Below are 13364 nucleotides of genomic sequence, written 5' to 3'. Positions count from 1 at the left end.
TAGGATATTAACGATGCTTTCGCAGCGGAAAAAAAAAATAAGGATGGTAATTGCACTTGTTAAATGCTATAAACGAAGCATAGAAGTCATGAGATACCAGGGTCTTCCTACCGAACCCATCACAGCTTGCTCTTCGACCCAGTGACCTTCAGCAGACAACGGCCGTTGCTCAGCACAACCTTGCCTTTGTTATTTGTGGTTACGAATCTGACTTCCTCGAACCCATCTTCGGTGTTTCCTGTTCTCCAGATCTCGGTGGTAAGCTTGTCGCCTGGGAACACTGGCGAAGCAAAGCGTGCCTGGAATTCTCTCAAGTTCTTTGGATCACTGCCTCCAAGCTCTCTCAGAATGCCATGAGCGGCAGTGTTCCAGCTGAAGAGACCGTGGATAATAACGCCCCCGAATCCCATCTTCTGACCGGGCTCAGGTGTAGCATGAAGAGGGTTATAGTCGCCATTGAGACTAGCGAAAGTATGATATGAGCATGGATACGCGCTTCAAAGGATCCTTATCCGGGTGAAATCAAACTCACCGATAGAGAAGAGGAGTTTCAGCTGTCGTCTGAACGACATGAACAGCATCTGGTTTCTTGCCTTGAGGAGGGGGGTAATTGACGGCACTCGGTCCTATGGGAAGAAAGTCAAAGTCAGCGGAGCGAAAAAGCATCAATATGTGCATAAGCTTACCCTTAGGTCCACCCCAATTTCCCTGTCCTACCATGAAACCGCTGCTCACCGTCTTGGTGTACACCTCCCCACTCTCATCCACAATTGACTGCTCCGTCTCGACCACCGAGCCAGCTTTGCCTTTATCGTAGACTCCAATAACCTTATTACGCAACTGAAACTTCTTGCCCTCGCTCGTGGGAGGTAAAGGTTTCAGAATAGTGATCTTGCGCTGGCCATCTACACCACGGCGAGTGTCGAATTTCGGGACGCCGGGGATGGGAGTTGCTTGCGAACGTGCATAGAAATCAATGACTTCTTGATCGGTGTGTTTGAAAGCTACATGAAACAACCGCAATCAGCATGCATAAACAGCTTCGAGGGCTGGATAGCCATACGGAGGATCAAAGAATAAGTCGGGAACACAGCGAAGTTAGGATGGAGCTCCTGGATTCAATAGTTAGCGAAGTTACCAGTTGAAAAAAGTATGGCTACTAATTGTAGCTTACATATAGAAAATGAAGCTCGTCGGCTTTAGCACCGATGCTGTTGGCAAACAACAAAGCATCGCGCTTAAGCCAGGAGACCTCCTGAGGAGGATATTCAAAGCCAACGCCGGGAGCCGACATGAGGACAATGCTAGTAGTGGTCAAGTTGAGGAAAGCTTCAGGAATGAATTGTTTGCACGAGTAGATTTCCCGCTACGAGGAGACTTCGAATTAGTATACTATAAAATCCACCAAATTCTCAACAAAGGAGGATACTATGTAATCTTTATTTGCGGAGAATATATACTTGCCGCTATGGTCCCGTGGCCTAGGCTAGGGAGAACTGATCCGGTGCGGGGAAGCCGAGGCACAGATCGAATGGAACGGTTTCTGATTACAGGCCGAGGGGCCTCAGGTTATCCAGTCGACTAGCCCAAAACCAACTGGACTCTTCTGACACGCGACCTTTCAGTAAGCCATGGACGTAGCCAAAATAAAATTATCTAATTGAACGTAGCAAGGACGCACGTTTAGCTGTAGAACATGATGATTTGAAGCTAAAGAACTCAAGAAGGAGAACGTCGGAGGGAGTTGGGACTGAGCGTCGACTCGGGGTATCTACTTGGGTAATTCGAGGAGCTTCATAATCGTCTCTTGTGCAAATCATCTCTCCGTATCGCGCCGAACAATGATGCCGTTCCCCTACCTGCCAAAACACAACGCCGGATGAATAAGAAAAGAGAAAAAGAGCCGAATCAGGCCATTCAACGACCCAAATGTCCAGACAATTGAACTTCCACTGATGCTATGCTTCCCACAATTGAACCCTCATGCATTACCGACATAACATTGTTGACTCAGAAGAGAACATTGAAATAACCGAACGTGCCGCGATTCATCAGATCCAATACATTTAGCACCTATGACAATTAGCATTCAGTCACCAGAAAGCTTGGCAGTGGAGGCCCTTACATTCTATAGGAGCAGCTGCCCTCGGAGTAACGAAGGTTATCGGTGGTCTCGAACTTGTAAGAGATAGTGATGTCAAGATCACGCTTGTTCTTGTCATTGGGCTTGTTCTCCAACACGCCCGAAACGACTTCCTCCTCTTCGACGGTCAGAACATCACGGAGGTAGAAGACGGTCTGCTTCCAGTGTGTGTACTTGGCGTGGGGGCCGGTGGAGAAGGTGATGGGCTTGTGGCAGGCACCAAACTCGATATCGAACCAGGCGATCACAGCGTGGATGAAGTCGCTGCGCTTGGCGGCAAGAGAGAAGGGGACCTTGAAAGCGAGATCGGCCGGGGTGACGGTGTAGAGGTCAAGGGTAATGATGGGGCAAGGGTCGGTGACGAGGGCCTTCAGCTCAACGGTATCCACGAGGGGTTCCGTGAGGGCAATCTCCTTCATGGGGGAGTAGTCAAACCCGTACACATTATCCCAGACTGCAACTCAGTCAGTATTTTCGGGCAACAAACATAATCGAGAGATATCGTAGGCGCTCTTACATCCGATCTTGTCGTCCTTGTACTCGCCGTCTTCGATAGCAGCCAAGTACATGGTAGCCTTGTCGGGGAAGATCTTGCCACCGGGGACAAGATAGCGGTCGCGGGCATAGAGAACAGTGTCCAGCATGCTCTCGTAAAGGAGGAAGTAACCCATCCACTCGGAAATGATGATATCAACCTTGGGGTAAGGAAGGACAACCTCCTCCATCTTTCCTTGGAGAAGAGTGACCCTGTCGGACAGGCCGTTGCAAGCGACAATCTCCTTGGCCTTCTCAATGATAGAGGACATATCCACACCGATTACGTGCTTAGCACCAGCCTTAGCAGCGAACCTGTAGAGCCATAGAATCAGTATATAGAACAAGGTTCTTCTAGCTGACCACATACATGCTGAGGATACCGGTTCCACAACCGACATCGAGAACAACCTTGTCCTTGAAGATATGACGGTTTTGGTAGATAGAATCACGGTAAGATCTGGTTCGGACATCGTCTTTCTGCAATCGAGCACATGAGTATTAGTTGGTTGCAATAAAAAGCTGAATGAATAGTAGGGCACATACAAGCATCTCCTCATGAATGCCTAAGTGGGGTTCAGGATTAGCCAGTATATATCAACTGAGTTATCGATTGTAATTACCATGATGATCGTAGCTAGTCCTCCTGTTAGCAATGTGAATGAATATGGAGCAAAGATCTCAAAGCATACCTTGTGAAATAACGCACTTCAGCATGATCCATGCCCACCATGCGATCAGCACTGCTGGTCATGGTGCCAGCAGCCTCTGCGGATTGTGTCTGCTCCGATGCGTTCATATTCAAACTATTGATCTTTCTAATAAAGAAGGAAAATGTAAGAAAGAAAAGAAACAAGCAAACAAAAGAGTAAAAAAAAAATCTAGAATTATAGATAAAAGAGATAAGAGGGGAGGACTAGATTAGGCAGGGAGGAAAAATAAGCGCCTCCGAGATAGATCCCTTCAACTTTTTTTTCCCTTCTTTTTTTTTCTTAACTGGCCCTCATTGGAAAATCTCCTCCAACCGGGGCTACCAAACACAAAAAACGCTAATCTCTGATTCGGGCTAGCCTAACGTAGACAACGCTATCCCGGATTCATCGAATCACGTGTCGTACTAGGTTCAATTCAAGTCATGATACCTGATTGGGGTTGGACCGCTTTTATTGCTCCTTCTTTCCTGGAGGATGTAGATCAGGTTGTCTCAATTGAGTACGGCATTGCCGGTGACTGATAATTAGAAGAACTGATGCTTAGATAAAGTGATATTTAAGTTGAGGACTCCACTCTGAGTACAATAAGTTAGAAATTGAGATCATGCAAACCTTGTCGTGAGAAACTCATAGGCTCCTGTGCAAAGATATTTCAGAGTGTATTACAGTACTACTACATAGGAAGACCAGAAAGTGGCACATTTTGAAATAAACAACTCTACAGAGTAAGATGTCCAGCTTAGAGCTGCCAGCTGGAGTTGTTGTATGCTCCGTTAATGCCAAGATGTTTGCATTGCCGCAGCTTAACTCCGCCTTCCGCTGTTGGTGCGCGCGCTGTCAATCAAGCGCGGAACTGCTTACTCTCCCCTGAAGTTAGCACGTCTCCGTCAGCGGTAATTCAGGCACATAGGGCACAATGTATTGGAGCGCAGCCCGAAGGAAGGTTTTCTTCTACGCATGCTTCCTGGTCCTTGCTACTTTCATTGGGAAGTCGACTGCCTCCCTGGGCGACCATCTTCCTGATTTCAAAGAATGTGTTAAGGTATACAGCGCCTCGAAGAGCTTCGAATCAACCGGCTAATCAACAGATAGATATGTCAAACAGAGAACTGTCAAGATGGAAATTCCGTGATCCGTACGTTCGAACTCCATGTTAACTACTGAGACAATCTTCCCTAATCTAGTTCGTCCTCGTTAGCTTTCCATCTCCGCTTGATGTGGTGGACCTGTCCCGCCGAATGCGACTATACTTGCCAACATGTTGTGACGGACCGTCGAGTCGCTCGTGATCCTCCGATGCTCAATCCAGTAGTCCAATTCCATGGGAAATGGCCGTTCCGCAGGATCATGGGCATGCAGGAGCCGTTTTCAGTCCTCTTCTCCCTCCTCAACTTCTATGCCCACTGGCACGGTTTATCTCGAATCCGCGAAACCATGGCGACGTGGCATACTTCTCTACGGACTTACTATCTTGCTTTTGGATATTGCGGTCTGGCATGCTGGACCTTCAGCAGCATCTTCCACGCCAGGGACTTTTCTTTGACAGAGAAGCTGGATTATTTCGGGGCGGGCGCAAATGTCATGTATGGATTATACCTGGCGATTATCAGGATATTCCGATTAGACAAGGAAGAGCCACAAATGAAACCGACATTGCGTCGGCTCTGGACTGTGGTCTGTATCTTCCTGTATACCTTACATGTGTCCTATCTCAGCTTCTGGTCCTGGGACTACACCTATAATATGATCGCGAATATCGTGGTCGGGATGACGCAAAACTTGTTGTGGGTGGCATTCAGTATTTTTAGGTACCGGAGTACCGATAAAACGTGGACTCTCTTGCCAGCAATCTGTGTGGTTTGGATTATGTTGGCCATGAGTCTGGAATTGTTAGACTTCCCTCCATGGCATGCACTCATCGATGCCCATAGCCTTTGGCATTTGGGAACTGTTATTCCCACCGCGCTGTGGTATATGTAAGTCCGCGCGTTGTTAGAACTTTTCCTTACCGACCGTCAGGCTAACTCGACTGTGATCGATAGGTACCTAGAAAAGGACATCGAAGAGGATGTGCGGGGCAAGAGATACAAAGCCTGAACAGATAGAATTTTCTCAGCTATGGGTAAAATGCTCCTGGCCTGAGAATAGTACGTCCGTTGCTGTATAGTAGAAGGTCCAGGTGACCGACGATCGACGAGTGTCAGAGGCTAGTGACAATATCAACGAAGGGTATATGCTGTAGCCAAGAAAAGCATATGTTAAACCATGGGTATTTTCTATTACCCAATGCTTTGAATTAGGGCATTTCCCTTCTCTTTCAAAAATTTGGGTGTCTAACGTAACGAACTGTGCATGGTCCCGCTCACCGCTCGGAGGGGCTGTACCCAAAGCCTGCCTTGTCTCACATTTATCTGGTGTCACGGGCCTGCTGCTTTTTTCCCCTTTCGACCCAAGCTTTATAGCATCCCTTCCCCCCTCCCCCCTCTTCGTCTCTTGCGTCCCTTGTCAATTGACTCCCGCCAATTTCTAACCCACCTCAACCCTCTCTCGACCCAAATTCACGCCACAATGGCGTCCCCCGCTATCAAGAAAGCCATCACCGAGGCCGCAGCGCAGTATGTCAAGCCGGAGGGAAAGGTCTTCCAGTATGGAACTGCGGGGGTGAGTTACTAATGATCCACCTCACTTCCTTATTAAGTACTGACCAAATTTCCTTCTTGCAGTTCCGTATGAAGGCGTAAGTTCCACGTTTATGTGTACTTTCTTTCAAGCAAGGTCTTGTGAAGGATCAGCCCCGCCTCCACATATACCCCGCGATCGCCATTTGTTTACACTTTGACCAACGCATATTTTTAGTGACGTCCTCAACACAGTCGTCTTTGCTGTGGGCTTGCTCGCTGGTCTCCGCTCCAAGAAGCTCAGTGGACAATGGATTGGTGTCATGATTACTGCCAGTCACAACCCTGCGGAGGACAACGGCGTGAAGTTGGTTGATCCCATGGTGAGTTGCGGCAGCCGCCTATGAATAAACTCTATACGAAGCAGTTGCTGACTGAATTACCAAATTAGGGTGAAATGCTTGAGGTATGCTCTTCACTATAACTAAACCTAGCTGTTACGACTGCATATTTACTTAACCCTCGAGTAGGCTGAATGGGAAACCTATGCGACAAAGCTTGCCAATGCTCCATTAGACAAAATCGCCGATGTTTACGAAGAACTCATCAAGGAGATTGATATCAGCATGGAAAACCCGGCTCGCGTTGTTTTTGCCCGAGATACTCGTGCCTCTGGTTCTCGTCTTGCTGGCGTTCTCAACGCTTCGCTTACCGCTACGGAGGTTGAGTTCTCCGATCTGAAATTCATGACCACCCCCCAGCTTCATTACGTCGTCCGTTGCAAGAACACCTTGGGAACACAGTATGAGTACGGTGAACCCACAGAGCAAGGATACTATGAAAAGCTCGCCAAGGCTTTCAAGGGAGTTATGCGCGGCCTTAAGGTCAAGGGCTCTTTGACCGTTGATTGCGCAAATGGTGTTGGCGGACCTAAGCTGAGAGAGCTCCTTAAGTACCTTCCTGGCCCGGAGGAGGGTGGTATCGATATCAAGGTTATCAATGACGATGTGATCAACCCGGATAGCCTCAACTTCGATGTATGACCTTAGTTTTATTGGTCCTACCGTATCCATACTAACCTATTTACTAGTGCGGTGCCGATTATGTCAAGACCAAGCAGCGCGCTCCCCCCTCGTCCAAGGCCGCTGCCCTTGACCGTTGTGCCTCCCTGGACGGCGATGCCGATCGTCTTGTTTACTATTTCGTCGACGAGAGCAATGTTTTCCGTCTTCTTGACGGCGACCGTATTGCCACTCTTGCCGCTGCCTTCATTGGTGACCTTACCAAGAATGCCGGCATCGCGCAGAAGCTCAAGATTGGCATCATTCAGACTGCGTATGCCAACGGAGCTAGTACGGAGTACATTGAAAAAGTGCTCAAGCTTCCCTCCGTCTGCACTAACACTGGCGTGAAGCACCTTCACCATGCTGCCCTGCGCTACGATGTTGGTGTCTACTTCGAAGCGAATGGTCACGGTACTATTACCTTCTCTGAAAATGCCTTGAAGATTATCAAGAGCACTGAGCCCCAGTCTCCCGCTCAGCAGCGTGCTCTTGAGTGCCTCCAGGGCCTCACCGATCTGATCAACCAAGCAGTCGGCGATGCTATCTCTGATATGCTCCTCGTTGAAGCGATCCTTGCTCATAAGGGTTGGACCCCCAAGGAGTGGCTTAGCACCTACACCGACCTCCCTTCCCGGCTGGTCCGTGTGGAGGTTGCTGACCGCTCAATCTTCAAGGCTTATGATGCTGAGCGTAAGCTCGAGTCCCCTGCTGGCCTCCAGGTCAAGATCGAATCCCTTCAGTCCCGCTACAACAAGGGAAGAAGCTTTGCCCGCGCCAGTGGCACGGAAGATGCGGTGCGTGTCTACGCCGAGGCCGCCAGCCGCTCGGAGGCTGACGATCTCGCTACTCGCGTCGCCAACGCTGTCCGTGAGGCTGGCGCCGCCAAAGAGATCTTGCAGTCTTAGGTTTTGGAATATCTAATGCCCTAACAAATTCTAAGTGGTTCCATGGAACCGTATGATTGGAAGCTATCTGATAACTTGCAAGGGTACCTTGCACATGCATGTATGAAGCTTTGGGTCATCATGGTCAGACGATCACAAGTCACAGGGTTAACGGCGTTGCGCAGACTTCGCAACGTCGTCGCATTATAGAGGTAATGGGAACTGTTATGAACGATCTGATGAGTTTTCTTTTGATGTGAATGCAGAGCAAATCTGACTCGATTTAGCCATTCCTTATAAGTATTTTTAAATTGACTAGAAGTTAGGAAGACCTAGTAGCTAATTGGAACAAGGCCTACGGTCACCATGACAAGTAATCTACTTAGCAAACTCAGTACAAGGACCAAAAACTTCTTTATAAACTTCATTTGGGTATTCGTTAGCAATAATCTAAATCTACATTTTACTTTTACTTTTCTCCCACTAGCCCTCTTCCTGATCCATATCCTCTCGGGACCGCTTTCCTTTGGCGAACTTCTTGCCCCTACTTCCCTTCTTCTCGTCGTAGTTTTTCATTTCCAAGATAGCACTGCGTTGCGCTTCGGATACACGCTCTGCAAGGACCATCACCTCGTCCTTCGCAGCGGGGTATTCAGGGAGCTTCTTTCCCAGCGCGCCCTCAATACGAAGCCAAGCCTCGACATCATATTGCGTAGCGAAGCTAATAGCCACACCCGACTTACCAGCACGGGCTGTACGACCAATTCTGTGAATAAAAGTTTTCCTAACCCCCCATTAGCATCATATCTTCCCCACATAAACCCCAAAGGGAAGAGCAACTTACGAATCACCAGGCAAATCAAAGTTCAAAACCACATCGACAGAGGGAATATCAAGACCACGAGCGGCCACATCGGTCGCCACCAGGATATCCCTACTCCTCGAACGGAACTTGCCGAGGGCACCCAAACGAGCCGACTGCGAAAGCTGGCCATGCAGCGGGATGGCGCCAAACCCGAGCAATCTCAGAAAGAAGCTGAGACGCTGAGTCTCGTGGACGGTGCGACAGAAGATGATGCACGATTGGCCGACGAACTCGTTCAGCAGGTAGACCAGGTACAGGTCCTTGTGTTTGTGGGGGATGAAGACGTAGGATTGTTGGAGGGTGGACACGGTTTGGAATTTCGATGAGGAGACGGCGACACGGAGCGGGTTTTGGAGAGATGCTCGCTGCAGAGACTCGACCTTGGAGCTCATGGTTGCGGAGAAGAGGTAGGTGCGGCGCTCGCGGGGGAGCACTTTCAGGATCTTGTCGAGGATGGGGCCGAAGTCCATGTCGAGGAGACGGTCGGCTTCGTCCATGACGAGGTATTTGAGGTTGCGGAGCGAGAAGCCTTTGGTGTTTTCGAGGTGGTCGAGCAGACGGCCGGGCGTGGCTACGATGATGTGAGGCTGGGGGGTTTGTTAGATTCTGCTCGGTTTTGTCTAATTCGAGGTTGGTTGGGCGGTTTACCTTCTTTCCTAGTGCGATCGATTGTGATACCATATCCATGCCTCCAACCAGGACTGTGCTTCTCACTGAGATTGTGCTTCCTAGACCCTCGAAGGCTGTGGAGATCTGGTATGCCAGTTCACGGGTGGGCGCGAGGACGAGGCCAAAAAAGGAAGAAGGTTTGTCCATCAGGGCTTGGAGGATGGGCAGTGCAAAAGCTGCGGTTTTACCGCTACCGGTTTCTAGCATGAGTGTTAATGAAAGTACTGCAATAACATGGAACATGAAGGTGGTACTATACCAGCCAAACCGATCAAATCGCGGCCCTGGAGAGCGAGGGGAATGGCCTCCGCTTGAATTGCGGTGGGAGCCTTGTACCCCATGGAATCGCAGGCCTCGCATAATTGCTCAATGAGACCCAGTTCCTTAAAAGACTTTGGCGCCTGCTTAGGCGCTTCAGGTGTTTCTTGTTCTTGCTCAGTAGTATCGGGGGCGGCATCCTCAGAGGCAGAGCTGTGGGCATCACTATCGCTATGGTCTTCTTGTTGGGGCGCCTCACGGGAGATCTTGCGCTTCTTAATGGCCGGCATATTGAATCAATATCTGACTCGAAAGGTTTGCACTCGGTGAACTGATCGAACGATTTCTTTTTCTTGATAGTTCGATATCAAAAAATCAGTGTGGGTCCCGGTAAAACAGTTGGTCCGGAAATGCTCCGCGGCTTGGTTTCCGCCGATCTACTTTTTTGGGCCAAGAAAAAAAAGTCCGTCGTTCTCGAGACGTTGAATAGCATTTCCCTTGCACCACATACCTACCATATATTTCCTGCTTTGTCAGATTCACAATGGCAAAGGCACGTACGAAGAAGCGCACTCATGTCCGCGCCCAAAATGCCTCAGCCGCTGCTGCCAAAGGCAGCAGCTCGAACATGAGCAAAACTCCGAAGTCGATGGTTATCCGTATCGGCGGGTCTCAAGTCGGTGCGAGTGTCAGTCAATTAGTGAAGGATGTTCGTTTGATGATGGAGCCCGACACTGCTGTGCGACTGAAGGTATGATATTGTGAACTCCCAATGCGCCTCTGAAAAAGAAACTAACGCTGATATCATCTAGGAACGCAAATCAAACAGACTGAGGGATTACACCGTCATGGCGGGTCCTCTCGGTGTCACGCATCTTATGCTTTTCTCCAAGTCCGCTACCGGCAACACTAACATGCGCCTGGCGCTGACGCCGCGCGGCCCAACACTCCACTTCAAAGTCGAGAACTACTCTCTGTGTCGAGACGTCGAGAGAGCATTGAAGCGTCCGCGAGGCGGCGGCCAGGACCACAAGACACCGCCCTTGCTGGTGATGAACAACTTCAACTCGCCGAATGCAAGCGAGGACGGCAAAGTCCCAAAGCGCCTCGAGACTCTCACAACCACTATCTTCCAATCCCTTTTCCCGCCGATCAACCCCCAAGCTACCCCTCTCTCCTCTATCCGCCGTGTGATGCTCCTCAACCGAGAACTCAGATCCGATGGCCAAGAAGATGACTCTTACGTCTTGAATTTGCGACACTACGCTATTACCACCCGGAAGACCGGCGTTTCAAAACGCATTCGCCGTCTGGATCCCAAGGAAGTCCGTAATAGGGAGAAGCGGGGCGTTGCTGTTCCCAATCTAGGAAAGTTGGAAGATGCTGCGGATTATCTGTTGGATCCGTCGGCTGGGGGCTATACCTCCGCTAGTGAAACCGAACTAGACACCGATAATGAGGTTGAGATCGCCGAGAGCACAACGAAGAAGGTTCTGAACAAGAGGGAGCTGCAACGCATGAAGGCTGGGGAGAAGGAGAAGGCTGAGAAGAAATTGAAGGCCGCGCCGGAGGTGGAGAAGCGCGCGGTCAAGCTGGTCGAGTTGGGCCCCCGCTTGAAGCTCCGACTGATTAAGGTTGAGGAGGGTCTCTGCGAAGGCAAGGTCATGTGGCACGACTACATCCATAAGTCCGAGGAGGATATGAAGAAGCTGGACAAGAACTGGGACAAGAGAAAGAAGGAGAAGGAAGAGCGGAAGAGGCAGCAGAAGGAGAACATCGAGAAGAAGAAGGCAGAGAAGGCCAAGGCCCGGGCTGAAGGCAAGGAAGTTGAAGATGATGACGACGAGGAGATGGAGGTGGATGATGACGAGGATGACTGGCTCAGCGATGACTTCGATGAAGAGGGTGCGGAGCAAGAAGGGGAGGATGAGGACGAATCCATGGAGGAATAGAGCGAGCGTCACTCTCGGTTTCTGAATTTCTTTCACGAAAAGCGACTTCTCGCGCTATATCATGTCCCCAGGCACGAGAACCTATACGGAGGCCCCCAGACCCGCCTTCGCTGCTGTCTTCCGGTGTCGTTCATGCACGGCAACCACATCCACTTGGCTGGAGTAACGACAGATAGAATCGCCCTGGCTTTCGGCTTTGCTACAAAAGACTCCAAGCATCTTAAACAGGTATCTCACGGAGACTGGGGTCGGAGGGTGTTATAAATAGACTATCATTTAGGTGACCAGATTATACCCTTTGTTGAAAAGCAATAAAAAGTAATTGGCATTTCAATCGACAACACAATAGTAGTTAGTAAAGCAATCTATACATCACGATCATAACCTCATATACTCGACCATGCCTCATTTCTTCAACTTCTCCTCCACAATTCTGGACACCATCTTCTCCAGAATCGCAAAATCCCCGCCCCCAACCCCGGCAAAGTAACTCTGCACACTCTTCTCCACATACTTCCCAACAATATCAATCTCCACATTCACATCCTCCCCGACCTTCTTCGAAGCCGTCACAATCTTCTCCTGCGTATACGCAATAAGCATAATCTCAAAATACCCCTCCTCGCCATCGACCACCTTGGTCACCGTCAAACTGGCCCCATCCAGCGTAACATAGCCCTTCTCCACAATATACCGCAAGACGCCCCGGTCACGCGGCTGCAGCCGCAACACCAGCGCATTACTGTCGGGCGTGACAGAGAGAATGGTCGCGATGGTATCGACGTGGCCCTGGACGAAATGGCCGCCCATGCGGGTTTCGCTGAGGACCGCGCGCTCGAGGTTCACCCGGGAGTTGGTGCTCAGGGAGCCTAGGTTCGTGCGACGCAGGGTTTCGGGGGCCACGCCGACCTTGAACCAGGTTTTGTCGAAGGCGGTTACTGTTAGACAGGTTCCTGTTTGTTCGTTTGGTTAGTGGTGACTCAGTGGGGGGGTGGGATGTCCGATGCGGGGGGAGTGGTCAATGGGGGTAAGTGGGATCTGTGTGTATATGTGCAGGACAGCGTACCGTTTACTGCGATGCTGTCGCCGAGATGGGCGTCGGTGAGGATCTCTTCGCAGTTGGTGATGGTCAAGGACGTACCCCCGCCCCCGCTGGCGGAGGTGTCGAGAGGCTCGAGGGACGAGACCGCTGGGAGATGTCAGTTGCGAGAGGACGGTGGGTTGATTGTAGGGGTGTACTCACTCCCGATTGTTTCGACAAGACCGGTAAACATGGTGTGATGTGTGTAGTAAGGTGTAGCTGTCAATGCACTTCGCGGCAGTGGAAGCGGAAGAGAGCGGGAGATCAGAGCTATACGTAGGTTAAACAAATGTTGTAGCCCGCCCCGCCGCACTGGAGCGATCAATTACCTAAGGAAAAGAGTCTGGAATTACATTCAAATTAGAATGAGTGTTGATGTCCTTCCAGTCTCCTTCTACTCTAAAAAAACCAAAAAATACACCGAAAAACAATCGAATAGCACCCACGTTTCTCCTGCTCGGCGCTAAGGCGGAAATGCATGCTTAATCGACCTCGGCTTTTGGCGTCCAAGTTAAGCTATCGGCGAAGTACCCGAATGAAATGACAGGAACATAAAATCAATCTATCGCGCTCCGGTCGCGGC

General features: G+C 50.0%; 7 protein-coding genes across 7 annotated transcripts; 3 read left to right on the top strand and 4 right to left on the bottom strand.

The window, feature by feature from the left end:
• Window positions 1-11: 11 nt before the first annotated feature.
• Window positions 12-1380, bottom strand: BDV37DRAFT_47382 (putative peroxisomal dehydratase). The gene is made up of 5 exons (XM_032090728.1): window positions 1175-1380; window positions 1064-1112; window positions 687-1004; window positions 533-626; window positions 12-462 (listed from the first exon to the last, which is right to left on the bottom strand). The coding sequence occupies exons 1-5, from the start codon at window positions 1292-1294 to the stop codon at window positions 120-122; spliced, it is 924 nt and encodes a 307-aa protein (XP_031944279.1). The 5' UTR covers window positions 1295-1380; the 3' UTR covers window positions 12-119.
• Window positions 1381-1943: 563 nt separating this feature from the next.
• rmtA (protein-arginine omega-N methyltransferase HMT1) lies at window positions 1944-3635 on the bottom strand. The gene is made up of 7 exons (XM_032090726.1): window positions 3370-3635; window positions 3301-3314; window positions 3224-3243; window positions 3048-3157; window positions 2661-2992; window positions 2126-2597; window positions 1944-2073 (listed from the first exon to the last, which is right to left on the bottom strand). The coding sequence occupies exons 1-7, from the start codon at window positions 3474-3476 to the stop codon at window positions 2067-2069; spliced, it is 1062 nt and encodes a 353-aa protein (XP_031944278.1). The 5' UTR covers window positions 3477-3635; the 3' UTR covers window positions 1944-2066.
• A 611-nt stretch (window positions 3636-4246) lies between these two features.
• On the top strand, window positions 4247-5726 carry BDV37DRAFT_242253 (PGAP3/PER1 family protein). Its single transcript, XM_032081295.1, has 4 exons — window positions 4247-4432; window positions 4483-4525; window positions 4589-5366; window positions 5433-5726. The coding sequence occupies exons 1-4, from the start codon at window positions 4307-4309 to the stop codon at window positions 5485-5487; spliced, it is 1002 nt and encodes a 333-aa protein (XP_031944277.1). The 5' UTR covers window positions 4247-4306; the 3' UTR covers window positions 5488-5726.
• A 232-nt stretch (window positions 5727-5958) lies between these two features.
• Window positions 5959-7977, top strand: agm1 (phosphoacetylglucosamine mutase PCM1; the record flags this gene model as incomplete). Its single annotated transcript, XM_032086603.1, has 6 exons — window positions 5959-6051; window positions 6114-6127; window positions 6247-6391; window positions 6460-6474; window positions 6539-7045; window positions 7099-7977. The coding sequence occupies 6 exons, from the start codon at window positions 5959-5961 to the stop codon at window positions 7975-7977; spliced, it is 1653 nt and encodes a 550-aa protein (XP_031944276.1).
• Window positions 7978-8383: 406 nt separating this feature from the next.
• On the bottom strand, window positions 8384-10080 carry rrp3 (RNA-dependent ATPase RRP3). The gene is made up of 4 exons (XM_032081293.1): window positions 9750-10080; window positions 9470-9690; window positions 8801-9408; window positions 8384-8740 (listed from the first exon to the last, which is right to left on the bottom strand). The coding sequence occupies exons 1-4, from the start codon at window positions 10036-10038 to the stop codon at window positions 8440-8442; spliced, it is 1419 nt and encodes a 472-aa protein (XP_031944275.1). The 5' UTR covers window positions 10039-10080; the 3' UTR covers window positions 8384-8439.
• An 85-nt stretch (window positions 10081-10165) lies between these two features.
• On the top strand, window positions 10166-12082 carry BDV37DRAFT_47272 (Brix domain-containing protein). Its single transcript, XM_032090723.1, has 2 exons — window positions 10166-10499; window positions 10561-12082. Exons 1-2 carry the CDS (start codon window positions 10293-10295, stop codon window positions 11698-11700), a joined length of 1347 nt encoding a protein of 448 aa, XP_031944274.1. The 5' UTR covers window positions 10166-10292; the 3' UTR covers window positions 11701-12082.
• BDV37DRAFT_47260 (riboflavin synthase) lies at window positions 11903-13225 on the bottom strand. Its single transcript, XM_032090722.1, has 3 exons — window positions 12944-13225; window positions 12767-12889; window positions 11903-12653 (listed from the first exon to the last, which is right to left on the bottom strand). The coding sequence occupies exons 1-3, from the start codon at window positions 12972-12974 to the stop codon at window positions 12106-12108; spliced, it is 702 nt and encodes a 233-aa protein (XP_031944273.1). The 5' UTR covers window positions 12975-13225; the 3' UTR covers window positions 11903-12105.
• Between the last annotated feature and the right edge of the window lie 139 nt (window positions 13226-13364).

The sequence above is a fragment of the Aspergillus pseudonomiae genome (genome assembly GCF_009193645.1).
Source record: "Aspergillus pseudonomiae strain CBS 119388 unplaced genomic scaffold BDV37scaffold_14, whole genome shotgun sequence".
Taxonomy (NCBI): Eukaryota; Fungi; Ascomycota; class Eurotiomycetes; order Eurotiales; family Aspergillaceae; genus Aspergillus; species Aspergillus pseudonomiae.
This window is presented reverse-complemented; position numbering and strand designations above follow the sequence as displayed.

Coding starts and splice junctions, on each gene's coding strand:
- BDV37DRAFT_47382 (XM_032090728.1), bottom strand. CDS start 1,294: ATGTCGGCTCCCGGCGTTGGCTTTGAATATCCTCCTCAGGAGGTCTCC. Junction 1,005..1,063: donor GACTTATTCTTTGATCCTCC/GTATGGCTATCC, acceptor TGTTTCATGTAG/CTTTCAAACACACCGATCAA. Junction 627..686: donor AAATTGGGGTGGACCTAAGG/GTAAGCTTATGC, acceptor TTCTTCCCATAG/GACCGAGTGCCGTCAATTAC.
- rmtA (XM_032090726.1), bottom strand. CDS start 3,476: ATGAACGCATCGGAGCAGACACAATCCGCAGAGGCTGCTGGCACCATG. Junction 3,158..3,223: donor GCATTCATGAGGAGATGCTT/GTATGTGCCCTA, acceptor GCTCGATTGCAG/AAAGACGATGTCCGAACCAG. Junction 2,993..3,047: donor GGAACCGGTATCCTCAGCAT/GTATGTGGTCAG, acceptor ATGGCTCTACAG/GTTCGCTGCTAAGGCTGGTG.
- BDV37DRAFT_242253 (XM_032081295.1), top strand. CDS start 4,307: ATGTATTGGAGCGCAGCCCGAAGGAAGGTTTTCTTCTACGCATGCTTC. Junction 4,526..4,588: donor AGATGGAAATTCCGTGATCC/GTACGTTCGAAC, acceptor CGTCCTCGTTAG/CTTTCCATCTCCGCTTGATG. Junction 5,367..5,432: donor CCCACCGCGCTGTGGTATAT/GTAAGTCCGCGC, acceptor TGTGATCGATAG/GTACCTAGAAAAGGACATCG.
- rrp3 (XM_032081293.1), bottom strand. CDS start 10,038: ATGCCGGCCATTAAGAAGCGCAAGATCTCCCGTGAGGCGCCCCAACAA. Junction 9,409..9,469: donor CGATCGCACTAGGAAAGAAG/GTAAACCGCCCA, acceptor CAAACCCCCCAG/CCTCACATCATCGTAGCCAC. Junction 8,741..8,800: donor TTTGATTTGCCTGGTGATTC/GTAAGTTGCTCT, acceptor ATGGGGGGTTAG/GAAAACTTTTATTCACAGAA.
- BDV37DRAFT_47272 (XM_032090723.1), top strand. CDS start 10,293: ATGGCAAAGGCACGTACGAAGAAGCGCACTCATGTCCGCGCCCAAAAT. Junction 10,500..10,560: donor ACACTGCTGTGCGACTGAAG/GTATGATATTGT, acceptor GATATCATCTAG/GAACGCAAATCAAACAGACT.
- BDV37DRAFT_47260 (XM_032090722.1), bottom strand. CDS start 12,974: ATGTTTACCGGTCTTGTCGAAACAATCGGGA. Junction 12,890..12,943: donor TCTTGTCGAAACAATCGGGA/GTGAGTACACCC, acceptor GACATCTCCCAG/CGGTCTCGTCCCTCGAGCCT. Junction 12,654..12,766: donor CGACAGCATCGCAGTAAACG/GTACGCTGTCCT, acceptor ACGAACAAACAG/GAACCTGTCTAACAGTAACC.